A 25,953-nucleotide genomic window follows, 5' to 3' on the forward strand; every position below is an offset into this window, starting at 1 on the left:
GCCTGATTCATGCTCCAGGAAAGCCCTCTGGGTAGTGCCAAGTGAATGAGGTACCTGAGGAATATTTATTTAATCCTTGCTCTTCAGTGAGGGGGCCCCACCTCACTGACCCTACATCCTCCAGCCTGCAGTGATGCAAGCTCTGCTGGTGGGCCCCAAATCAGATCTCATTCACAGGACCTCTAAGAATATGTCCAAACAAAACTGCATGTATCCGATGAAGTGGGTTTTAGCCCACGAAAGCTTATGCTCAAATAAATTTGTTAGTCTCTAAGGTGCCACAAGTACTCCTCGTTGTTTTTGCTGATGCAGACTAACACGGCTACCACTCTGAAACACATGTACATGTGGTCTAGCTGCTAGAGGGCAACGTGGAGCTAGGGTGGGTGACACTGTCCTTCTGAACCCCTGTGTGGCAAAGTAGAGTAAGTGCAGCTCTGCTCTCTGCAGGACCTGGTCTCTGGTCTCAGCGCTGAAAGGGGTAACTCTTTGTAGCTCTCCTTTCAAGGAGATGGGCAAATGAGCGTGACCCCTATGGCATGACACCTGGGCTCACAAAGATGTCTGTTAAGCACAGAAATGTTAACACCAGTCAGTGGAAGAGCTGGGACTAGAGCTCACCATTTCTGGGCTTGCAGATTAATGCACCCAATATCAGGCATGGTGTGGGGGTTTGCATCCTAAACCTAGGACAGGGAACTACTAGATCAAGCCCTTCCCTCTCTCAGCACAAAAGTGTCATGTGCCCTTTGCCGCTACCCTCGAGGGCAAGTGAAAACAGAGTCACTTGGCCAGGGCCAGCAGGCTCTGGCTTTGAGGGGGAGTGTTCTCTTATAGTTTTGTTTGGTGGCTCTCAGCCCCCAGGGCTCATAACAAACCTGCAGCTGTGGGAGGAATACTAAGGGGAGAAGGAGGGACACATCACCCCCCTCTGCTCTGTCACACAAGACAGCAACCTGTGGAACAGACTGAGCAGGAACAAATCTGCCAGACAAATGCCTTTCTTTTTCTGATGGCATTCCCAAACGAAAGGGCGGGAACGCTGTCCGGGTGACAGCCTGAGCTAGGAGAGCCCTGGACACAGGGCCTTCCGGACTCCTGCTGGAGAGATTATAACACACTACCTTGGATGCACGGCTGCAGGTGGCGTTTCAAAGGCCCAGGATTAGGGAGACACAGGAACAGGACCTTGCTAATGGGAAAGGCATCACTGGGGTGTTGTATAGCTATGTCCCAAGCCCTGCCCTTGCTCACATGGTGCTCGTCACTTTAACAGCATTTCTGTGGAGCCCTGTGTCCACCCCTACAGCCAGGCTGCTGCACCCGCTCTTGCACTTCTTCCCTTCTGTCTCCATTGCCAACACAATCCTTTTCCTCTCACTTCCTCCTGCCCCCTTTTCCAGTCATTCCGAGGGGAGGAAAACTAGATGACTTCTGCCTGGGAAGGTGTGCATGTCCCTTTAAGAGTAGAACATGACGGAAACACTGTCCTAGAAGTTCTGGGGCAGGCAAAAGAAATGAAATGATGATGATGTGGGGGCGAGAAAGTGAAGGTTAAACCAGTAGAGGGAAAGAGTGTGGAGCCTAAGGCTGGGGGAGGAGAGATCGGCCAACTCTTGGGAAGGCCCCCAAATCAGAGGCCAGACTCTGCACCATGCTTGGCCCTCTGGCTGGCCTTGGATGCTGAGCATCGTGCAGAACATCTCCTGCAGGTGGGTATCTGGCTGGGAGATGAGCTCTTTCAAAGGTCTGGCCCCAGTTGGAGCTGCCAAGCACCCCTGGAAACCTGGCCCTGAGCTCTTGTGAAAATCTGTCTCCAGGGCTCAGGCCTGGGGGACAGGGGATCTGGGTCTTGTTTGTGACTCTGCTACTGATGTGCTGGGTGACCTTGTGTGAATCACGTCCCCTCCCTGGGCCATCTGTAATGGGGCCAGTACACCCAGCCTTTGGGGATGCACTTGGAGAGCCATGGCTGCCAAGTGCTCAGCACTGTCATGGTCACTGCAGTGTTGCCAGCTGAAAGCATTTGAAAATCATCAATCAGACCCCAAAACCATGAGATTTAAAAATAATAGCGGTGAGGTTTCTATTTGCCTGTGGATGCTGGAGGGTTTAATGTTTTCTCTACAACCACAAGTGCTGGAAACTTACTTTTCACTCAGACAAAAGCTGACATTCTCTGGGGCTCCTGTGATTTCAGGAGCTGGGGCCTTCACTGAAGCACCAAATAGAACAAAACTCAAGATAGAATAGAGAGAGTTAGCCACACTCTTGTGTCCACTGCTGTGTACTGGGGGCAGCGTGGTGGCCAGGGTGGCTGGCCAGAGCTGGCATGGCTGTGGAGGAGCTGGTCAGGGTCTGGGGACATTATACTGAAGTCTCATCCGGGAGACAGGAAGCCTGGATCAGATCTCCCCCCACGGTAACTCCATGGGCCAGAGAGCTGCTGGTCAAGGTCGCTATGAGCTGAGCATATAGCAGAGGGCTGGGCAGCTCCAGGTTTGGTATTTGGGATGACCTGGAATTGCAGAGAAGTGACTGATCCAGGCAGAAGTGCAGTAATGAGGCTGTGTGTACAGGCAGAGCGCTCAGCCAGGCTCCGCTGCAAGGACACCTACCATGCCACCGCACAGTTCTCTCTTCAAACGGCAGCCAAGAGTCCCTCTCACTGCAGCAGTGAAACAGCTTCAGCCCTGCTCTCTAATTCACAGCTCCGGCAATCTGATAGGCATCGCTCTCAGTCTGCACTGATCAGCCGTATACCCATGACTGAGGAGGAGAAAAGCCCAAATACTAGGAAGGCTAGGAAACCAAGAGGGCTCAGACTCAGCCTGAACACATTCTGACAGGTCGGCTGGAGATCCTCCGTGACCCCTGTGTGGTCCCACAGCCTTCCATTGTGGAAGACAGGCCCAGGCAGCAGTTTTGAAGGAACAAACTTAAGCTCCCTCCCGCAGAGTTGGGCAAAGAGGAGCAATATGAGTCAGTCGTATCCCTAAACCCCTTGCTGTGACTGACATGAAGAGGGGGCAGGAGGCGGCTCCCCAGTTCCCTTGCGAGCTGGAGTGCACGTTGGAGTTCTGAGACACATGTGCTACCTTTACTGCAGGCTAGAAATAAAAACCAAGATGATGAGCCATTTCAGTCTGAATTAACTTAATAGTCAAGGCATTCAAGAGAGCTCCAAGGGTCTCAGCCTCCTTTTTCCAGGCTTTCTGGTCTCCTTCGGGCTGGCCCATCACTACCGTGAGTGATGCTTTGGGGGTTCAATCCAGACCAGTAGGGGGTTGTGTTCCCTGTAACGCTGGGTGCTTCTGTGCTGTACAGCTTTGGCTCAGCACCCTGATGCCAGCAGCCTGCTCACAGCACGACAGCCTCACCTTGGTTTCCACCAGCCTGGTTACGCCTCTCAGGGTGATACCACCAACAGCACTTCAGTCCCGACTCTCCCCAAAACTGTCTCCTCTGCACTGCTCAGCCCCTCTCCCTGCAGCACTCATAAAACCTTACCAAGTTCTCTGCTCCTTTCAAGAGATGGGACACAGCACCCGCCTGGTAGTTTGGCTGAGGATCTTACCCTTCCACCGCCTGGTAGTTTGGCTGAGGATCTTACCCTTCCATTTGATAAGGTGCACTGAGATGGTTGTGTAATAAAACAAGATTTAGTTTATTACCAAAGAGCAGATGTTTCAGGGATACCGAGTAGAAACAATTGGGATAGAAATGATTACAAACAAACAAAAGTAAAAATAAGCTTATAAGACTCAACTCTAACTTAACAAAGCAAAGTAATTTTCCCACCACATATGTTCTTCCAGATGGCTGGCCAGTCCTTAGCCAGGGTCCAACACAGAGCCCAAAGTGCTGCCTTTCTTTGTCCCCTTAGATGAAGGATGCCAAAATGCCTTTTTCTGTCTGCCTGTTATCCTCAAAGTTTATCTTTGTTTTCAAAGCCAGGCAGTCCTCCTGAGGGCGTCAGGGAGTTAACACATTGTGAATTTTTGCAGTCCCCTTCCCCACCCAGATAATTAAGCAGCTGCCTCCCCAATTTCCTAATTTGATTATGGTATTTAGCTTTTATGTAAATATACTTGTATATTCTCTTTTTGCTGAATTTACACTGGAGACACAGCCACGCAGGTGGAACCACATTCATTTGTCCAGGGTGAGGTGACTTAAGCCCTACCTGCCAACCACATTTTAAGAACATATTTCCAGGGCATATTTATTATTTTTCACATATCACCTGTGCATGCACCACACAATAATAGTAATGACCAGCATGTTGCCAGTGTACACATGACACCTTCCATGATGCCTTCTAAACACAGATTATGACACCAGTGAGCTTGAGTCTGCTAAGCTGGTCAGGCCAGCTGAGGCTGACTGCTAGTACCGGAAAGCCCTGGCCTTCAGGCACTGGGGTGCTTTTAGGGCCACATCTTGTGACCAAATGTGCTGGGGCAGTCCCAGTCCTGCCTCATTACCAAGGTTTGAGGCTCCCCACAGTGGGGCCAGTTCTTGTGATATTTGATGTTTTCCTTAAAGCCCCAGCTCCTGGAATCAGGTCACTACAAGAGAATCTTCCATTTTAAAACATCTATTTCTAACCCCTCTGATTGTGAAGAAAAGCCAGGAAACATGATCCGAGCGGGACCCAAAGGCTCAAAAGCCAGGAGGTGAATAAAAGCCTCCAACACTGATTATTTTGAAAATTTCCTATATATTAAGCCAGTATTAGGGGGCCTGACTGCTGATTTCTAGCAATTTGGGGCTGGTGATACTGTTCCTAGGCCTCTCTCAGCAGGTTGAATGATTGACGGCTATGGGACATCCTGCAGGTCTGCTGAGCAGCCTGAGGGGAAGTGAAGGTCTCTGGCCATGGCTCACTAGCTTTGCTGGGGTGCAGTTAGCACAGCATTGGCCCTTCCTTTCCCATTAACTAGGGGCCAGTCAGTGACAAGACATCTCTTGTCCCCAACTCCTCTCCACTCTGGCCTGGAGTGTCACTGTAAATGGGGGATGGGTGTGCTCTGGAAAAGAAACAAGGAGCTCCCAGTGCGAGTGGGCAGCAGCACAAACATAATGAGTCCCCGATGTTTCCATTTAGAAAAGCTCGGCTGCTGGACAGGAGGCCACCAGAAGCGCCAGGTTCTTGCCTATTGAGAGTTACAGCAAACTCTTTGGCATAATTAATAGTGATGTTTCAAAGGAAATCAATGACACACCATTTGTCTGACAAGCCAGGATTTTTCTCCTAGATGGAGGACTCCCACGTGGGCTCTGGGGCTGTGAGGCACCATTGTATCAGCTGTGCAAGGGGGTGGGGTGAGGGGCACTCTCCTGTGACACTCTCCTGATTGCAGCATGCGCAGGTTTTGAAGCAGTCTAACATTCAACTGTTTGCACAATAAGAGCGTCTCCACTTCAGGCAGCTCTGGAAAGCAGCACATGGCTGGAGAGCTGGTTACTAGATCTGTGCAGACTGATCGGTGGCTGGGAGGTGGCATGTTCATGCCCCACTAGTGTCTGCTGGCTGCACACGTCATGGAGCCCGTCACGAATGCAAGGAATGCCAAGGGGTTCCCTTGCTGGGGAGCTTTTGAGTGGATCTTAAAATACAAGGTACTGTGGGGCCACTAAAAATTAAAGGGGCTTTGCCACTGTGACATTACACCCCATATTCGTCATAGAAATATGGTTATGATATGAATATGACATAACTAAGATATACTTTATGCAAGATGGCTCATGTAAGATATCACTGGAAAGGTTATGATTTGCCAAATGTGATTATCCAATTTGTATGCATGTATCATTTCTGTACCTGAAGTTAGGAATATTGACTATATAACAATTACAACTGTGTATGTACTTGGGGAAATGCAATCAGCCTTAATGGGCCATTAGAAAAAGACAATGACTCTTTGAAGATGTGGATCTCCCATCTGCCTGGAGTTCCTTCCTGTGGACATTGCAAATAAACCTGGTTTCATAGTTTCTTTGACACTGCAAGGTCAGGTGATAAGATCATCTGATACAAAATACCACCTTGGACACTGCTGGTACTTTTCCTCTATAGGGGGATGGGGATCAGACAAAGGTTTCCCATCTTAGGTAAATCCTTTTTAAGGCTTGGGAGGGGGCTAATCTAGTCTTTCCTCCATTGCCTACCCAAGAAGAAAGACTGCTGAAAGTATCTGAGTGGTCAAAGGAACTAACCTGAGGGGAAAGGCAGGGGTGAGTTCAGACTGAGACAGGGGTCCAGTCTGTAAAAAGAAATAACTGGAACTCTAAGCTACAGAAACTCTGCAACTTGTCTAAAATAACATTTAGGGTAAGAAATTACTTCTTGAAAGTAGTCTCTAAGATCATAAGCTTAGTGTGTGTGTGTTTTGTTTTATTTGCTCAGTAATCTGCTTTGTTCTGTTTGCTATCCCTTATAATCACTTAAAATCTGCCTTTTATAGTTAATACATTTGTTTTGTTTATTATTAATCCCAGTTTGTGCAATTTCTAACTGCGGGGGGGGGGGGACAAGACGTTGTGCATATTTCTTTTCACATTGAGGGAGAGGGTGAATTTTTCGGAGCTTACACTGTGCAGATCTTTCTATACAGCACAAGACAGTATTATTTTGGGTTTATTCCCCAAAGGGGGTGTACACGTGTGTGCCGGGTGAATCCTCTCACACAGAGCTGACTTCATTCTGTGTCTGCAGCTGGGTGTGGCCCTACCTGTATGTGTGTGCTGCAAGAGGCCGGAGAGCCTAATTCAGCAAAACAGGGAGAGGGAATCCAGGCTAGTGGAGCAGGAGGGGCTCAGTGAAACCCCAGTACATCAGGTGGCATCCCAGAAGGGGGGGGTCTAACCCATCACAGCCACCAAGTCCCAGTTTGCCCAGCTCCTTAGGCAAAGCGTCCTTGCCTTCACTGTCGGTGCAGTGTGTGATCACCCCCATAGGTGGCTGCTGCCTTTTGGTGGTACTCCGCATAATGAGCTTAGCTGTTTGCTTTGCTCTGAACACGAGCTGTGGCGCCAGTTGATAAGCAGTATGCTCAGCTGACTCTCCTCCTAGGATCCCCTCGCCAGCCATGCTTTGCTCACCCTCACCAGCTCTTTCATTCATCACCACAGCCACCACTCTGTGTTATATCTTCCAAACAAAAAATGCCTATTCCTAGCTTGAATGGTTTCCCAGCCATGACTCAGAGAGGGCTCCTCATCTCCACTTCCCATCCCCTCTTTCTATCAATCTTGGTTTTCAGATGCTACGATGTCACTGCTCCTTCCTATGCTTGGCCTTGCTATAGTCTAGCGGCTGGAAGGACACTGCTGCTCATGAGCAGCCTGCAGGAGACAGGCTTCCAAATGGGCTATGGTCAACATGTCTTGTTTGACATGAGCTGATTCCTGTTTTGGCAAATATTGCTGGGCTCTTGTTCTGCCAGGTTCACCATTTCTGTAGCTGGAATCACACCTGCTGTGGGCTTCAGGCAGCCATAGCAAGAGTTCCCGCAGCTCCGGCTGACAAGGAATTATCCCCCCACACTGACTCTCAGGATCAGTGGAAAGTCTAGGAGAGAGTCTCCTTGCCCAGGCCCTGCCCCAGGAGGCTCTGACTACATTTAGACTTCCAGCTGAGCCATGAAGAGCACTGCCAGGTACAGCCCAGGCCCTTTGAGTAGCTCTCCTCCTAGTTAAAGCCAACCACCTCCACCCCTCACTTACCATTTCGGAGCTAGCGGCTCCCCAGCGGGGATCTTCTCCGAGCTGGGGCTGGTTGCAGCTCTGCACTGCTCAGGGGCCGAGCAGGGAAAGGACAAAGGACCTCGTTGTCAGATAAAGTCAGCTCACTGCCTGCTCGCTCTGGATGTGGAAAGCTTCCACGGCATGACTGAATCCCCAAGCAAGACTGGGGCCTGCTTCCAGGGCCCTGTGAAAAGCTCTGAGCACTGGTTTATTCTTGGCTGAGAATCTAAAGGATTCACTCGAGATGGCCCAGATGCAAAGCTTCTGGGAGCCTGAGAGCGGCTGTGCTGGTAGTACAGCACAATGGCCACGTCTGTGCCACTGACCAGTTGCTTTCCTTGCATAAGCCAAGCGAACAAGTGCTGCTTTGTCAGTTGCTATGACCTTCTGGGTCCCCTCCGGTCCTGCTGGGGAACTGTCTCAGCCTAGTCCCATGTACAATGTCTGGCCTGCTGGAATGTAACACTGCAAAAGAAAAGAGCCCTGCTGGAGCAGCTTTGCCCTCCCTGCTGCCAGGTGGGGTAAGTGCTGTGTGCTATCAGCATGACAGCTCTGCTTTCAGGCACCGCACTAGATCAGGGACTACTTGTTCTGGGCACTGTGCAGACACACCTCTCTCACTCTGAATAGAGACAGAGAGGAAGAATCACTGTCAACAGCACAGAGACAGAGTAAGTGACCTAACAGCCTTCCTCCCATCTCACGGGAAGGAAAGTTAAGAAAGTGCTGCTGGACATGCTCCCCGTGGCTGCTCCTTCACCAGGCAACAGCATCTCGGCCTTTCCCCTGTCTCACTGGGAGCGACTGGCATATCCGTTAAAGTTCAGCCAAGCTCTCATTCCTGAGGATGTCAAAGAATCATAGAAGATTAGAGTTGGAAAGACCTTGGGAGGTCATCTAGTCCAACCCCCTGCTCAAAGCAGGACCAACACCAACTAAATCATCCCAGCCAGGGCTTTGTCAAGCCAGGACTTAAAAACCTCTAAGCATGGAGATTCCACCACCTCCCTAGGTAACCCATTCCAGTGCTTCACCACCCTCCTAGTGAAATAGTTTTTCCTAATATCCAACTTAGACCTCCCCCACTGCAACTTGAGACCATTGCTCCTTGTTCTGTCATCTGCCACCACTGAGAACAGCTGAGCTCCATCCTCTTTGAAACCCCCTTCAGGTAGTTGAAGGCTGCTATCAATCCCCCCTCACTCTTCTCTTCTGCAGACTAAATAAGCCAAGTTCCCTCAGCTTCTCCTCATAAGTCATGTGCCCCAGCACCTTAATCATTTTTGTTGCCCTCCGCTGGACTCTCTCCAATTTGTCCATATCCTTTCTGTAGTGGGGGGCCCAAAACTGGACGCAATACTGCAGATGTGGCCTCACCAGTGCCGAATAGAGAGGAATAATCACTTCACTCGATTTGCTGGCAATGTTTCTACTAATGCAGCCCAATATGCCGTTAGCCTTCTTGGCAACAAGGGTGCACTGTTGACTCATATCCAGCTCCTCGTCCACTGTAATCCCCAGGTCCTTTTCTGCAGAACTGCTGCTTAGCCAGTCGGTCCCCAGTCTGTAGCAGTGCATAGGATTCTTCAGTCCTTAGTGCAGGTCTCTGCACTTGTCCTTCTTGAACCTCATCAGATTTCTTTTGGCCCAATCCTCAAATTTGTCTAGGTCACTCTGGACCCTATCCCTACCCTCCAGCATATCTACCTCTCCCCCCAGCTTACTGTCATCCACAAACTTGCTGAGGGTGTAATCCATCCCATCGTCCAAATTATTAACGAAGATGTTGAACAAAACCACCCCAGGAGCCTTAATGGCAGCAACACCCCCTGAAAGGCAAAACCACCTGTGCTGCCAGCCAAAGACTTCAGCCTGGCAAGCAGCTTCCTTATTCAAACCGGAGTTGATTGTGTCCAGTTTGCATATCAATTCTAGCTCAGCAGTCTCTCGTTGGAGTCTGTTTTTGAAGTTTTTCTGTTGTAATATAGCCACCCGCAGGTCTGTCACTGAATGACCAGACAGATTAAAGTGTTCTCCCACTGGTTTTTGAGTATTTTGATTCCTGATGACAGACCTGCGGGTGGCTATATTACAACAGAAAAACTTCAAAAACAGACTCCAACGAGAGACTCCCCCGTCGACTTCGCTTCCGCCTCTCACAAGCTGGAGTTCCGGGGTCGACGGGGAGCGCCATCGGGATCGATTTTATCGCGTCTACACTAGCGACGGGTAGTGAAGACCTGCCCCTAGAATCGGTAGATATACCTGCTTTGTTTGCCAATCAGGATACTGTTACTGAGGGTTTATGCTTGGGGAGCTACGGCTTATAGAAAAAGATGTCTACTATGTAACCTTAACTGCTTGTGAGATTCTCTCTCAAATAAATGATAGTGCATTAAGCATATTGGTTTCTGAATTCTCACTGGTACCGTTAACGGTATGTATAAGTGTGTGATGAGAGCACTGTGAGGCCAATAATAGAATCTGAAACAAGGCCTTGGATGATAGCGTAATGCTATGTGAAAGTGTGCTCTGATGTCCAGATGGCAGCTCTATAAATGTCTATTAAGGGGACATTGTTCAAGAATGCAATCAATGTCGCCATGGCTCGTGTTGAGTAGGATCTGATTCCCACAGGGAGTTCTTTGTTATGTAGGTGGTAGCAAGTTTGAATACAGGAAGAGTCCCATTTGGAGAGTATCTGGGTCGATATTGTAGAGCGCTCTGCTGTAGAGACGAATAGTCTTGGTGACTTGTTAAATGGTTTAGTTCTGTCCAGGTCGAAGGCTACAGCCCGTCTGACATCTAGCATGAGTAACGTTGCTTTTCGAGAATCCTTATGTGGCTTGGGATAGAAGGCAGGTAAGTGTATGGTTTGGTTAATATGAAAATGTGTAGCCACTTTGGGCAAGAATTTTGGGTGAGGATGTAACATGATTTTGTCTTTGGTAAATACCATGTACGGTGGTTCAGCCATCAACGCTCCTATTTCGCAGTCACGTCTTGCAGACGTGATTGCCACTAGGAATGCGACCGTCATTGACATATGAAGCAGGGAGCAGGTTGCTAGAGGTTCGAAGGGTGGTCTTGTGAGACATTTGAGCACAAGACTGAGATCCCATTGTGGTGTAGGTTGGCGTGCTTCTGGGTACATGTTCTGTATGCTTGTGAGAAAGCACTGTGTAATCAGGTGAGCGAATATTGAAGCCCCTTCTATCTGTTCATGGAGGGCCGTGATGGCAGCCAGGTGTACTTTAATAGAACTTACGGCTAACCCCATTTCCTTCAGTTCTAGTAGGTAGTCTAGAATCATAGATAGAGGCACCTTGGTGGCATCCAGCTGTTTTTGCTGACACCAAAGGGAGAATCTTCTCCACTTGTGGCGGTAAGTATTTCTAGTGATGAGGCGACGGCTATTTAGTAATACCTGTTTTACTTTCTCCGAGCAGATCAATTCTCCATGTTGGAACCACACAGGAGCCATGCTTTGAGATGGAGCTTTGCTGGGTTTGGATGGAGTGTCAGGCCCTTGTTCTGGGATAGGAGGTCCGTTCGTAAGGGCAGCGGTTGTGGGGCACAGACTGCTAGGTGTGACAAGTACAGAAACCAAGTCTGTCTGGGCCATTGTGGGGCACTGAGAATGATGTATGCTCTGTCAAGTCATATCTTGCGGATGACCCGTGGGATCAGCGGTATCGGCGGGAAGGCGTACATGAGCAACGCGTTCCACGGGATGAGGAAGGCATCCCCTAATGATTCCAGCACCAGGCCTGCCCTAGAGCAAAAAAGAGTGGACATTTGTAGTTTGTTGCTGAGGCGAACAGGTCGATTACTGGGTGACCCCATTTTTGGAATATCGTGCTGAGAACACTGTCATGGATTTCTCACTCATGTTCCTGTGAGAAGTGCCTGCTGAGGTTGTCAGCTGTAGTGTTTTGGCAGCCCGGTAGGCATGACGCTGTGATATTTATATTATCGCGGATGCACAAGTTCCATAAGTTCATGGCTTCTATGCATAGCGAGTGAGACCTGGCTCCCCCTTGGCAATTGATGTAAAACATGCACGCCACATTGTCGGTGAGAATAGAGATTGAGGTCTGTCATATGAGTGGGAGGAAGTGGCGGCATGCATTGTGTACCGCGCGAAGTTCCAGGAGATTGATATGTAGTCAGGTTTCCGTCATGGACCACTTGCCTTGTACATTGTGGTGACCCAAGTGAGAGCCCCAACCTATCAGAGGGGCATCTGTTGTAATAGTCACTGACCGGGGGTCTTGTTGAAAGGAATCCCTGAGCATACATTCCCTGGTTGTGCCCACCACTGTAGGGAGAGAATAACCCTTGGTGGTAGTGTCACACATCTGTTGAGAGAGTGTTTGCTGGGTGAATAGACCATGCTCAACCAGTGCTGCAGACAGCGCATATGGAGTCTGGCATTCTTTACTACGAAAGTCGTAGCTGCCATATGTCCCAGAATCTGAAGGCATGTCCTCACTGAAGTTTGTGGACTGATGGTCACTGTGGAAATAAGATTTGTCAATGTAGTGAATCTGTGGTTTGGTAATATTGTCTTGGCTTGTATGGAGTCTAGGTTGGCTCCGATAAACTCCAGTCAGTGGGTTGGTTCTAGTGTGGATTTCTTTTTGTTGATCTGTAGACCTAGCTGGTGAAACAGGTCTATTGTCGTCTTCAGCATGCATGCCGTTTCTTGTCGATTGGCACCTTTGAGTAGGCAATCGTCTAAATAGGGGAAGATTATGACTCCTTTGCATCATAAATCTGCTGCTACTACCGCGACTGTTTTTGAGACTATGCAGGGAGCAGTGTATAGTCCGAAGGGAAGGACCCTGTATTGGTAGTGGTTGGGTCCTTCTGTGAACTGCAGGAACCATCTGTGGGCAGGATGTATGGTAATATGGAAGTATGCATCTTGGAGGTTGAGGGCTGCAAACCAGTCCTCCCCATCTAGCACTGGGATTATTGTGGCCAGAGTGACCATTTTGAACCTGTGGTTGCATACGAACCTGTTGAGTTTTCGGAGATCTAAGATTGGTCGCCATCCCCCTCCTTTCTTCTCTGTCAGGAAATATTTGGAGTAAAAACCCTTCCCTCGGTATTGGTGTGGTACTGGTTCTACAGCACCCAGCAGTAGGAGGTAGTCTACTTCCTGTTGCAGAAGGTTCTCGTGAGAGGGGTTCCTGAGGAGGGATGGGGAAGGGGGATGGTGGTGGGGTGGTTGTGAAAGGGATGGTGTAACCAGATTGTATAATCTCCAATATCCATTGATCTGTAGTTATTGCAGCCCAGGCACGGTAAAATGGGTGTAAGCAGTGACCAAAGCTGTGGGATGGAGTATCTGTTGGCGCTAGAGGTGTCAGGAGGTCGTGTATACCCTCGACCAATTCTTCAAAATTGTGGCTTAGATGTAGATGGATGGTTGGACGAGGCCTGGTTCTGTGGAGCTCGTCATCTCTGAGCCCGTTGTTTGGGTCTGTTCTGAGTGAAATATCGTGGTTGTTGACGGTTAAACGAGGTGTCTTGTGACCTCTGGTATGGTGTAAAGCGTGGGCATTTGTCAGGTGGTGGGTGTATGCCTAGCGTACGCAGCGTCACTCGGGAGTCCTTCATGGTATGGAGTACGTCGTCTGTTTGAGACGATCATAGTTTATCCCTATCGAACGGAAGGTCCTCCACTTTTAGCTGTAGTTCTTTCGGAATTCCCAAAGCTTGCTACCATGATGTTCTTCTCATAACCACAGCTGTTGCGGTTGTTCAGGCAGCTGTGTCCGCTACATCCATCGAGGCTTGCAGCGCTGTGCGGGCTATTATCTGACCCTCATTAATAATGGCATTGAGTTGAGGACGTTTGTGCTCGGGGAGGTCTTCCACGAGCTCTTGTATTTTACTATAGTTAGAGTAGTCGTAATTTGCTAGTAGAGCAGAATAGTTGGCAACTCTGAGCAGAAGAGTGACTGATGAGTAAACTTTATGCCCAAAGAGGTCCAGTAACTTGTGTTCTTTATCTTGTGGTGTTGAGTGGAAATGAGACTACTTACTGCACTGATTGGCAGCCTCTACTACCAGAGAATAGGCTTGAGGGTGTGAAGACAAAAATTCCATGCCTTTGGCTGGAACGAAGTATTTCCTGTCAGCCCTTTTGTTGGTGGGTGGTGCCGATGTTGGTGTTTGCAATATGGCCTCCGCAGGCTCCATTATAGCCTCATCCATGGGAAGGGCGATCTTGGCCGATGATGTAAGATTTTTAACAACTTATGTTGTTTCTCCTGCACCTCATGTTAGGCAATTTCTTAGCTGTTTGCTACTCTTTTGAAGAGTTCTTGGAACTGTTTCAGGTCATCTGGTACCGTCGGAGGAGATGGCGTCACCGCTTCCTCTGGTGCAGAAGATGAGTGTGGGGCAGGTTGTGAATCATCCAGGTCTTCCTGTGATAGTATCTCTTCCTCTTCTATCTCTGTCTTAGGGGGGTCAGAGGTTTCTCTGAGTGGTAAGGATGGATACTCTGAATCCTCTTCTGGCTGGGGAAGAGGGGCCAGAATATGGGTTCTGGTATGTTGCCCAAGGACCCCATTGTGGCCATTGCATGGGGTAAGGCGATAGCAGGTAAAGCCAGTGCTGTGCATACCAGGGCTGTAAATGCTCGGAGGCATTAACGCTTAGGCTTCACAGCATTCCATGTAGGTCTCATCTGTGATGGCGATGAACGTTGGGAGGAGAAGCAGTTGTACTGCACATCTCCTTCCTCCCCACTATGCATGGAGATCGATGCAGGAGATGAAGGATGGTACCATGCTCTGTAGCTCGGGGAGTGTTCGGTGCTGAGCAGTGGTGACTGCAGTGCAGAGGAAACCGCTATGTCAGCATGATGTAAGAGTTGCACTGGTCCCGCCTTGGGGTTGCAGTCGACCATTGGAGCGCTGACTGGTGCCGGATTCGGCTTGTTCGCCAGCATCAAGTCTGGAGTCAGTGCCGGTGGCGGCAGCACTGATCGCGGTGCCGCTGCGCTCAGTGGCGTAGCCAGGTGGAGGGAAGAGGGGGAGCGGAAATAAAAAAAAGGTACCACCAGCTGCGGCGCTTTTACTGATGGGGCAGCACTCCGGATCTTCGGCGGCACCTTCACTCGCTCCACGGGTCTTTGGCGGCATTTCGGAGATGAAACTTCAGTGCTGCCGAAGACACCCAAAGGGAGTGAAGGTCCCGCCGCCGAAGTGCCGCCGAAGACCCGGAGCGCCGCCCTGTCAGTAAAAGCTAGTTTTGGAAGTCAGAGCTTTATCATCATTTAGGGATCTCGGTTTATGGGATCCCTGGAGGACGTCTCTTGCGGAGGTTGGAGGGATTTCTCCATCAGAAGCATTTTCAAATGGAGATCCCTATCACGTCTTGCTCTTGACTTCAAGTTGCTGCAATGTATGCATTTCTGGGAGATATGAGTTTCTCCCAGACAGCGGATGCAGGATGCGTGGCCATCAGAGACCAGCATCGGTTCACGGCAGGAGTCACACTTTTTAAACCCTGTTGAGCCCGGCCTGACTTCAGTTAAGCCTCTCCCCCACTCTCGATAGATGAGGGTGGGAGTTAATTGCAGTGGTAAACTGTAGAGCTATTCTTAAACTGAGAACTAAGTAAAGATCTTTTTTTTAAGAAAAACCTCTAAGAGGAACTAATGAATCTATGGAACTATGTATAGACTAATACTAATGAAACTATGTAACTAAGTACACCTCTACCCCGATATAACGCTGTCCTCGGGAGCCAAAAAATCTTACCGCGTTATAGGTGAAACCAAGTTATATAGAACTTGCTTTGATCTGCTGGAGCGCGAAGCCCTGCCCCCCCCCCCCCCCCCAGCGCACTGCTTTACTGCGTTATATCCGAATTCGTGTTATATTGGGTTGCGTTATATCGGGATAGAGGTGTATAGACTAATAAGAAGTTCCTATGTAACTTGTAACTTTTTCTTTTCCCCCCAGAAGGTATCAAGGAGAGCATTGCCGCGGAGCTCCGTCTGCAGCCGAGGATGGTTGAGAAGGAACGGAGGGGACGGTCGGGGGTGTGCGCACTACAGGAGGCACCAATGGCTGCACGAGACAGCTCCTGTGCGCGCCCTTCACCCGACCGAGTACTGCTGCAAAAAATCTACGATCTGTGGCGCAGGGACGCACCAACGCCTAGAGTGGAGCACCCACAGGGCACCACTCGAAGAACCACCTGTTTTATGTTTTACGGAAAACAGTGTGTTTTGGTTGAAGTGCTTGGGAAATCTGCTCAGGAACAAAAACTGGTGCATGTCCTCTCCACAGTGAGGGAGGGGCAGACTAGGTTATAAATGTATACTGCTCAGGCGTCTGACCAGGGCAAGATGGTACAGTTCTGGGGTGCAAGGCTGGGGAGCTGGGGGGCAACTGGCTGGAGCCTCTCTATTGTTGGTTTATGAGTGGCTGGGAGAAGCATTCATGTAACTCATTTGAGTGTGTCCCTGCCTGTGGATGCCTGTGTAAATGCAGGACCTGACAGAAGTTTGTGGCTTAGCAACAACATCACAGTGTGAGAGGGAGCCCAGGTTGGTGGCAAAGAGAGCTCAGCAGTACCCCAATTCAGGTTGCACCCTGGGAAAACCCATCACACTGTGTCAAACCACTGGAACAGAGTGCAGGGAGTGAACAGGGGATCACTTAGCTGCCGATCTGTGTCCGAGAGGAAGCTGATTGGGGGTAATTAGCTAACCGGGCTGGGTGGGATAAATAGTCCATCAGTCCAAGTCAGATAAAGAGGCACAGGAAGGAAGTGCCTGGGGGGAGAGAGAGGAACAGGGCTAGCTGCACCAAGTCACACAGTGGCCTCAGGAAAGGGAGGCCTCCATTCCCCTCAGCTCCTGCAGTGCCTAAAGCACAGAGGATATTGTAATAGGCTGCTGCACAGGGACTATAGTGGTATTGGTGGAGAGAACTCAAAATCAATGGCACTGTGATTGCACAACTTGTGCTGTCAGCACAGTTTCTGCAGGGCAAGAAGACAAGGGTGAAGGCGCCCCCTGTAACACATCCCTTCAGTCAGAGACAATCGCCATTTTGTGTGGAGGCGTCCATATGCTGGGAACGTCACATGCCAGAGAAATTTCAGGGGAATGGTTATTTCTCGCCTGGAAGCATGAGGAACCAACTTTGCTTAAAACATCCTGCTTGTGAAATACTGAGCAGAGGCGGAAGTGGCATATCACGGACAAGCTGTGGGTGGGGGAGGGGGAGGGGAGGCTGGCAGGGCTGGGTCAGGCAGGCAGAATGTGCTGTGCTGCTTCATGCTGCCAAGCCTCCCACCAACACTGGCACACCCACGCACCCAGTGCAGTGCCGCCAAGGGCTGGACAGAAGTAAGTAAGAAAGAAGTCGTGGCTTTGCAGCTTCCCATAGCCAAGAAGTAGCATGTTTGCCTTGGATGTACTATGCACAAGGGCTGTACTATGTACAAGGGAGTATTCCAGACTCTCACGACCTGAATATTGCAAACAGTCCCAGGAGAGGCAAGGATGATCCATAACAACACGATAAAATCACACATGAAGGCAGGAGCTGCAGGTCTAGACCTTCAAGGCTTAGTCCTCCACAGGATCCCTTCCCACTAGTTGGTTTTTGCACTCAAAGCAAGGATTCACCCTCTCGGGTATGTACAAAGCACTCAGTGTCTCCTCCCGCAACATGCAGCACTTACTCTGAGCACAGAATGGATTAAAGTTAATCTGTTAATTAGTTTAGGAGTTAAGATTCATTGTAAAATAGGCACTTAAAGAACTGTAATGCCCTGTATCACCCCTTGTCTTTTGACAGAGGGAATTCTTCATGTGTTTCTCTGATGGAGATTTTATGTGCCACCTCTGGTGACAGAGAAACTTTGTTATGAAAAATAATGGCCAAAAATTACCATTAATCTGAAATATTTCTTTTCAGCCACTACCCCTTGTACCAGATCTACCCCACAGGGAGGGCAGGAGGGTGGGGAAGGCTAGGCAGGGGGTCAGCAGGGGATGCAGCACATGTGAGCTCAGAAGAATGGAGGGGGGCATGGTCAGTGGGAATTTCCAGGGGGTGTGCAGGGAAACGTCAAGCACAAGAGGGCAGAGGAAGTGGGGTGCGCACTCATGCAATTCACAATGCTCTGGCCATGCAAACAGCAGTCAATCCAGTTGAACTGGCCAGTGCAGTTCACACTGGTTGCTTTACGCGGCTCCCCAATGGCATGTGGCAGTCTGCGCACACCAGTGAAGCTAAGCTGAGAGGGGAACCTTTCAAAACGATTTCAGGTTGAGATTTCATCTCTTCAGATCACTATCAAATGTATTAAAGCCATGACATTTGCAAAGTTAACGACCGCCGATTTACAGCTGCCCACCCCACCTTACTCCAGCCCTGTGTGTGTGCGCGCGCAGAATGCCCTCCTCCCAGAGTAGTTTTCCACAGGACCCTGTCCCACTCAGTGCACAGGAGGAGGAGATCTTCGTATCCTCGGCCCAAGGGAGACAGCCCACCAGAGGGGCAGTAGGGCCCAGGCAGTGCCCCCCTTCCCTAAGCCAGGCGGGATTGAGGAAGAATGAATTCCAGAGAGGAGCCAGCCCCAGAGGCCAAAGACACAAAAGGCAGGAGGAGAAGGCACAGAAGCAGCCTCACTCAGTAGGTGCTGCAGCAGGGACCACTGGACACTGATGATACAACTTGCTGCACCCTGGCCATTCTCTGTCCTGTGCTGATTTACTGTTTGGTCCAGCCCCCTCACACCACTTCACTCACAGTCTCTTCACTGCAGCCTCCCTCCCTCTTCCTGCCCTCCTCCATCTCCCCTGCCCTGTTGCCCTCCCCAGCTCTTCCCTCCAATGTCCCCTTCTCCTTCCCTTGTCTCCATTTAGTTGATCCTCTTCCAACAATACTCTACCCAAACAAATGTAAATGGCAGGACCACAGTGTTCGTCATCCGCAAGATTGGGACCTTTAGATCCGCTGCACAGACCTCAGCCACTTGAGCTACTGAATAACTGATAGCAATAGTAGACTGTTATCCTCTCTGTGAACCAACCACTTGAGGGGGAAGTGGTTTTTGCTAGTGGGATTCACAGTATTTGCTGACAGCAGAGAATGTTGGACTCAAGGATCCCCTCCCCCCCTCCAAACCGCATGTTGTCACTGCAGGGCAGAGTTATGTCAGTCTGGGTGCCTTTCGTGCATTTCTGGATTTTATCCATGTTTGGGTTTCTTACTTTGAATGTCCTGGGTTCATAACGCCTGTGTTTGGGTGATGACATCATCCCTGTAAATGTATTCCGCCCTACATGACTGCTGTGTACTCCCAGCCCTAAGTCTTTCTGTACAAAGATTTTGTTGAGGAATTTTTTTAGTGCTGTCAATTACTCTCTCCTGATCATTTCTGAATCCCAAATTGAAATGACAATCTCTCCTTCCCCTGCATGTAATTTTTGTCCTGCTTCTAGGTTAAGCTAATACGGAGAGTCAAACAAATCAGGTTAAGCTAATACGGAGAGACAAACAAATATGCCAAATGACATAAACAAGCCCACACGAAAGCAGCTCTGAGCTTATTAAAGCATATAAATGACTGGGATCGACTAGGGGAAAAGAAATGATTTCCCCTGCTCGGCATACATTCTGGGTGTGACCATAAAGGACAAAGACAAGAGTTCAACTGACAGCACCTGGCCCTGACTGCTCTGCCTGACACCAGTGTAAATCCCACCTCCAAGGAGAGGGGGAAATTTGGGGCTGGGTCTGCACCTCCTGGAAGTGCAACATGCACAGGTGCATCCTGGGGGGCGGAGGGAAGGCAGCAATGGCTTTCAGATACTTTTGTGCCTGGAGGAGTCCAGTCGAGCGCCAACATAAAACAGTAGATTCTAAATTACATATATTTACATAAATAGGCATTAATTTTCAGCCACACTGCCTATTTGTCCTATTCACACCCACTTCATGCATTCATTGCATACATCTCAACTAGCATTGTTAAAGACTGTGTCATCATTCATTATTATTATGTATCTGTGTTACTGTAGCACTTAGGAAGCCAGGTCAGGTAGCAGGGTCCTGCTGAGCTCGGTGCTGCACAGAAACAGGAGACAAAGATGGTCCCCGCCCCAGATTGCTGCCAAGAGACACGAGATGGAACCAGAATGGCAGGGGAGCACAAGACATAATGAGACAGGGCTGGTTAACATGACCAGCAACCTCGCTGTTGTAAAGCTTTGGTACATATGCACATGGGTCAGGGCTGGACTAAGGCTGTACGAACACAGAGTAAGAGCCAGCTCCTGCCCTGAAGATTCAGTCTAAACTGACAGACAGACAAGAGAGGGACAGGAACACAGAGGTGAAGTGACCTCCTACAGTCACCCAGCAGGCCAGCTTATAGATGTAAACTATAGGTTAGTTTCAGAGTAGCAGCCGTGTTAGTCTGTATCCGCAAAAAGAACAGGAGTACTTGTGGCACCTTAGAGACTAACAAATTTATTAGAGCATAAGCTTTCGTGGACTACAGCCCACTTCTTCGGATGCATATAGAGTGGAATAAATATTGAGGAGATATATATACACACATACAGAGAGCATGAACAGGTGTTCACGAAAGCTTATGCTCTAATAAATTTGTTAGTCTCTAAGGTGCCACAAGTACTCCTGTTCTTTTTATAGGTTAGTTGAAAAGATATCAGAAGATGGCACTCAAGAGTATGTAGCATTGTTCCTGGGCTTTGCAACACCAATAAAACTAGCGGTTGTGTACCTTGAAACCCTGGCTGAGGCACGTGGGGAGGAGGGAGATGCGGCAGCTGACCTAATATGGCTTTTCCACCTCTCATTTGTATGATTTTTCAAGGCCTTTTTATTATGATGGTTTCCAGTTCTTCTATGGCAGGAGAATTATTGACAGGGTAATTGATGAGAATTATAAATCACTGTCTAGAAGTGCCTACACGAGGAGAAAACTGTCTAGCCAACAAAAGCAGAGCAAGAGCCAATGGCTGGAAGCTGAGACTAGAGAAATTTGAGACTGGAGCAAAGGCACAAATTGTTGATTGTGAGGGTAATTAACCCCTGGAATAACTTACCCAGGGCCCTAGTGGATCCTCCATCTCTCGGAGTCTGTTAATCAAGGCTGTCTGTCTCTTTCTAACAGCTCTGCTCTGACTCGGCCACAAGTTATTGGCTGGATGCAGGAGTCACTGGGCGAGGTTCTCCGGCCTGTGTTCTGCAGGAGGTCAGTCTGGTTGAGTCCCTTCTGGCCTTAAAATCTCCGGCTATGACAGTGTGGCAGTGCTGGGAGAAGAATAGACAGTCCGCCTCTTCCTCTCATGCATGGGAGCGACAACTGTCTCCTGCAGGGGAATACCCAAATGTATTGGCCCATTAAGGAACTAACTGTCTGCAGCATGTCATTGCAAGAAATGGGGCATTTTAAAGTTGTAGGAGCAGGAAAGACATGTAACTGCAGGGACTCCTCCTACTCCCCTCTGCACTTGCAGAACTGAAAAAGGGCTAAAATATCATTTGGAAAAAATTCTTTTAAAACTTCCAACCCTGTGCCCCTACGCTTCTGCCTTGGGAATGTTTGCAGGGAACTAAATGCCCACAGCCAGATCAGGGAAGCACCAGGACATCTAATGACAATCACCCCATGTCTGATTTGCCATCCCTGAGAAGCCCTCTCCCCCAAGGCATGCGGTATCCGTCAGGAGGTGTAGGCAGGCCCTTGCCACCCCACGGGCTAAGGTCACAGCATGTCACAGGGAAAGAGGCAGCAAATGTGGGAGGAATCCCAGAGGGAAACAGAGAAGTCAGAGTTTCTGAACACAGCTCCTTTGAGAGACAGAGATAGCTGGAAGGTGCTGGGGGAGAGGCTCACTACTTTCACAGAAACCTTGCACCAGGGCTCCCACAGCCACATAACCAGAGACCAGACTCCGAGCTAGGGAGACCCAGGCAGAAGCATTCCATTATGGCCAATATACCAGGGCAAGAAATCAAGTAACTTCTCAAAACAGATTGATAATTAGCCCTCCAGTGGCATCACACACCCACCCATCCCTAATACGGGTATCTGAACCTCAGCAAGCAAAGACAACTAATAGAGTCTTATAGATTCCAAGGCCTGGAAGGACCACTGTGACCATTTAGTCTGACCTCCTGTCTACCAGGCCAGAGAACTGGCCCAGAGTCATTCCTTTTGAACAAAAGCATCTCTTGCAGAGCAGAAGCTGCAGCGCTGAGGCCTGTGCTGCCACCCCTCACTCCCAGCACTTTGGCTGCGCTGTATGTGGGCAGCCCTGCAGCAGAGCCAGCGTGCATGTGGGGCAGCTGGCTCAGCAGGCTCCCTGCAGAACTTGCCCTTCCTCTCGGATTTCCACCCAACCCAGGAATTCTTTGCAAGGTCCTGTTGCAGTTACTCTTCCCTGGATGTTCGCCAGTACCCAGAGAAGCCAGTATTGCTCAGTACATTCGGCAGAGTTTCACAGCCCAGCTACCAGCCTGAGCCCTCTCTAGACATGATAAGGTGGAAGTGCCTCACACAGCAAAAGCTGACTGCGGGAACTCGTGCTGCACATGGCCCCTGAGCTCTTCCAAGCTGGGTGACCCTTTGAGATGAGTTCAGCTTGCTCAACAGAGAAAAACTGTTTCCCATTTTCAAACGACAGGAAAACCCACATTAAAAGGAGGGATCCTAGAGAGGAAACATCTGTGTAACTCACCAGAGTCGCGGTAGCTCACAGCACATGCTGGCAAAGTCGGGGCTGGAGCTTTGCCAAAGAAACACAATTCGAGTTAGCACATCCAATCCCCGCCCCCATGTGCTAGGTGCCAGCTGATGTCACATGTTTACAGCTGAGCTAGGAGAGGGCACTAGTGACATTTGCACAGGACACTAAATTAGGAGCATCTCTGACCCTCAGTGGGGACTGAGAAGCAGTACAAAGTGACCCCCAGCAGCAGTGTCACTCTAAGATTCCACCTGGACAAATGCCGCTGATCCTTCGGGGGTAACAGACTCCACACCCCTACTGCATGGGAGGGAGGAATCTAGGAGGCAGCAACAGGTATCCAGGACCCAATTAGACATGAGTTTGCAAAGAGATAGGGCACCAGCGTAAACGGATATTTGAAGTGCATACACAAAGGCATCCAGGAAAGAGAGACAGGTTCGTCCTTCTGTACAGGGCTGAGGTGCAAATACACCTGCAACAATGAGGTCTGTTCTGGGCAACTCATCACTGGGAAAACAATGACCAGCTGGGAACAGTTCCGAGCAAGGCAGCAGATGCGGAAAGCGGCCTGGAGAAACAGATCCAAGTCCCTGGCTCCTATTGTCCCAGGCAGCCTGGTGTGATAACAAGGGGAGATGTAAAGCTTAGGGCATGGGACAAATATCTGCAAGTGTAACTCAGGAAGGAGAGGGGCTGTGTAGCGGGCACAAGGGGTAGGACTAGGAGTAACAAGAACCATCCTCTGGCATGTGTTCCTGGTCCCTCCCAGCTGAGGAGCTGTAAGGACTTGACTCACCACTCACAACCCCACAACGCAGGTCACTGCAGCTACCCAGTGGAGCCTGGGCTCTGAAACCCGGCGGGAATGTCTACACTGCTATTTTTAGCTCTGTAGCACAAGTCTCGTGAGCCCTAGGCAGCTGAGCCAGGCTCCGAGGCCCCCCGCCACAGGGCTATGGCTGCAGAGTAGATGGACCCTGCGATCTCCCACTGTTGTTTGGCTGGTTCAAAATAGTCCGACCGTGGCTGAGCCAGCAGCACAAGCCAGGCCTGCAGCTCCAACTGTGCCATCTGCCCAGTGACAGGGCAAAGTTAGGGAAGGGGACATGTTGGTTACGTCACTTCCATGCTGGAGCTGTTAGGCGTGGAAGGGAAGGCCCTAAGAAAGGGAGAGAGGCCCCATCCCGGTTGCTAGAGCTAATCAAATGGAATTGGATAACATGCCAGACATCGTCCTGTCCTGCAAGGACCAATCCTGCTTTGCCCCCACACAACAGACAGGGTGAGCCGTTCCCTCGCTGACCACTGCGGCTGGAGTTCTCATAAGCCAATAGCACAGCACAGGGTGTGCAGGAATGCTGGGGCAGGCATGAGGGCAACTGTGTGCAGAGGTTGGTGTGGGAACAACAAAGGGGCAGAGATGAGCACAGGGATAACAGCAGGCAACACAGGGCAGCAGTGATGCAGAGATGGGAGTGGTGGTGCCAGGAGTGGGGCACTGGAAGAGCAGAGAAAAGTGGGGGGACAGCTGGGTGTGGAGGTGGCAGTAGCAGAGGCGAGGGCAGGCATATGGGCAGCAGAGCCAGGACTGGGGCAGCAGAGGCTGGCGGTTGCTGGAGGCACTGAGTATTTTCATGCCTCCAGCGCCATGGAAGCAGTGCTGTGAAGGCAGGAGGGAGAAGACCCCAGCAGCGGAGCCAAAGGAAGCAGAGAGAGAAAGACAAGCCCTACCCCAGCACTGCCTGACTGCCAGAGCCTTCTCTCACCGTTGCGGGGCCTGCTGAAACCCACCCTCAGGCAAAGCAAAAGTTATAGGAGAACAACAAGCGCAGCCCCAGGGAGCAGTGCTCTCAGCCACCAGCAGAGCAAAGGGCAGGGAACCTCTAGCCACATAGGCAGGGCCTGACCACACTGAGATCGCGGGCTCAGGTTCCACACTCAAGAAGGATGGGGTGCTTCGCTATGCAATGCCCATGCAGGGTGCCTGACCCAGTCCCAGGGACACCGATACACTCACACTGGTACCCACAGCAGGCATGCAGTGGGAGCCCAAGATCCTGCCAACTCACAGATGCAGGTGAGGAAAGATCAGATGCCTTTGGGTGACCCAGAGCAAAGCTAAAAGTGGGTCACCTCACCAGAACAGTGAGCAAGGGGTCAGGGAGGAAGGAGGAGGAGGAGCCCTAGCAACACTGGCAAATGCTCTACTCCTCTGCAGGAGCCCTGATGCCAGTGCCAGTTGGATAGCGCCAGTGCCAAGGGAGCGGGCCCTGCTCAGGGCTCAGCCAAAAAGGGAGACATGTTCAATGGTTGAAAAACACAAGAAACAGCCATTTCGCTGTTGGCCCACATGGCCCTGGGACATTTGTTGCCGGGACTCAGAGAGTAACATGTGAGTGAAATTCACTGTGGCAACAAGCAACAGATGGGGCAAGAGGAGGGGGACCTGGGGCACCCACAGAGCCTGGTGCAGGGTCCCAGCCATGGCTAGTGTCCTGGGCACCCACAGAGCCTGGTGGAGGGTTTCAGCCATGGTTAGTGTCCTGGGCACCCACAGAGCCCAGCACAGGGTCCCAGCTGTGCCTATCTCAGTATTTTCCTCTATTCTGCATTTCTGCTTTTCCCCTGCTTGTTCTTACACAATATTTGGCCCCTTGTCTCAGATACACTGTGTGAAAGCAGGTTTTATATTTAGAAAGTGGAGCGGGTCATGTGAGCTTTCCAGCACATCCTCTCAGTTGTTATGGCAACCAACACAACTCCTAGTTAGTATGATTCTTGGGTTGGTACTGGCCTGCCCACTGTATCCCTTGGCACGCTGTGGCAGCAGAGTGGTACCACAGGGTCAGAGACACAGACAGACCTGGTGCTGCACCCAAGTTTCAAGTGCTGCAAGATCCTGTGAAACTCCTTGCCCAATTTCCACTCCCCATGCCTCCACAAGCCTCTGGAAGAGAAATTGTAGCCCCCACTCCCACACTAGACATTAGGTCATCCCCAAGCCTGTTCCCCTCAGCATCCAGGCCAAGCTCATAGACACTCCGGTCTCTCGCCCCAGGTCACAGAGCAACCAAGACCCCAGTCCCTCACCCCAGGCCAGGCTCACAGAGCGATGGAGGCTCCAAACCCTCGCTCCAGGCCAGGCTCACAGAGCGATGGAGGCCCTGGTCCCTCGCCCCAGGCCAGGCTCACAGTGCAATGGAGGTAGGGTTGCCAACTTTTTAAACACACAAAACTGAACACCCTAGCTCCGCCCCTTCCCTGAGGCCCCATCCCCCACTCACTACTTTCCCCTTCCCTCGGTGGCTCACTCTCCCCCACTCTCACTCACTTTCACTGGGCTGGAAACGGGTGCGGAAAGGGGTGAGGGCTCTAAATGGGGGTGTAGGTTCCGGGGTGAGACCAGAAATGAGGGGTTCAGGGTGCGGGAG

General features: G+C 50.3%; 1 protein-coding gene across 6 annotated transcripts in view; it reads right to left on the reverse strand.

Moving 5' to 3' along the window:
* Window positions 1-25,953, reverse strand: part of GAS7 (growth arrest specific 7) — a 224,483-nt gene that overhangs the window by 113,133 nt on the left and 85,397 nt on the right. Inside the window, exon 2 of one of the 6 annotated variants that reach the window (XM_065562664.1) lies at window positions 20,873-21,139. The exons of 4 other annotated variants lie outside the window; for them this stretch is intronic. In XM_065562664.1, coding sequence (XP_065418736.1) covers window positions 20,873-20,896 — 24 coding nt within the window. In that variant the 5' untranslated portion in view covers window positions 20,897-21,139. Of the gene's footprint in view, window positions 1-7,731; window positions 7,872-20,872; window positions 21,140-25,953 lie in introns of those variants that run through there. One more of the 6 variants, XM_042841258.2, reaches the window with a different exon arrangement.

This window comes from Chrysemys picta, chromosome 12 (genome assembly GCF_011386835.1).
Source record: "Chrysemys picta bellii isolate R12L10 chromosome 12, ASM1138683v2, whole genome shotgun sequence".
Classification (NCBI taxonomy): Eukaryota; Metazoa; Chordata; order Testudines; family Emydidae; genus Chrysemys; species Chrysemys picta.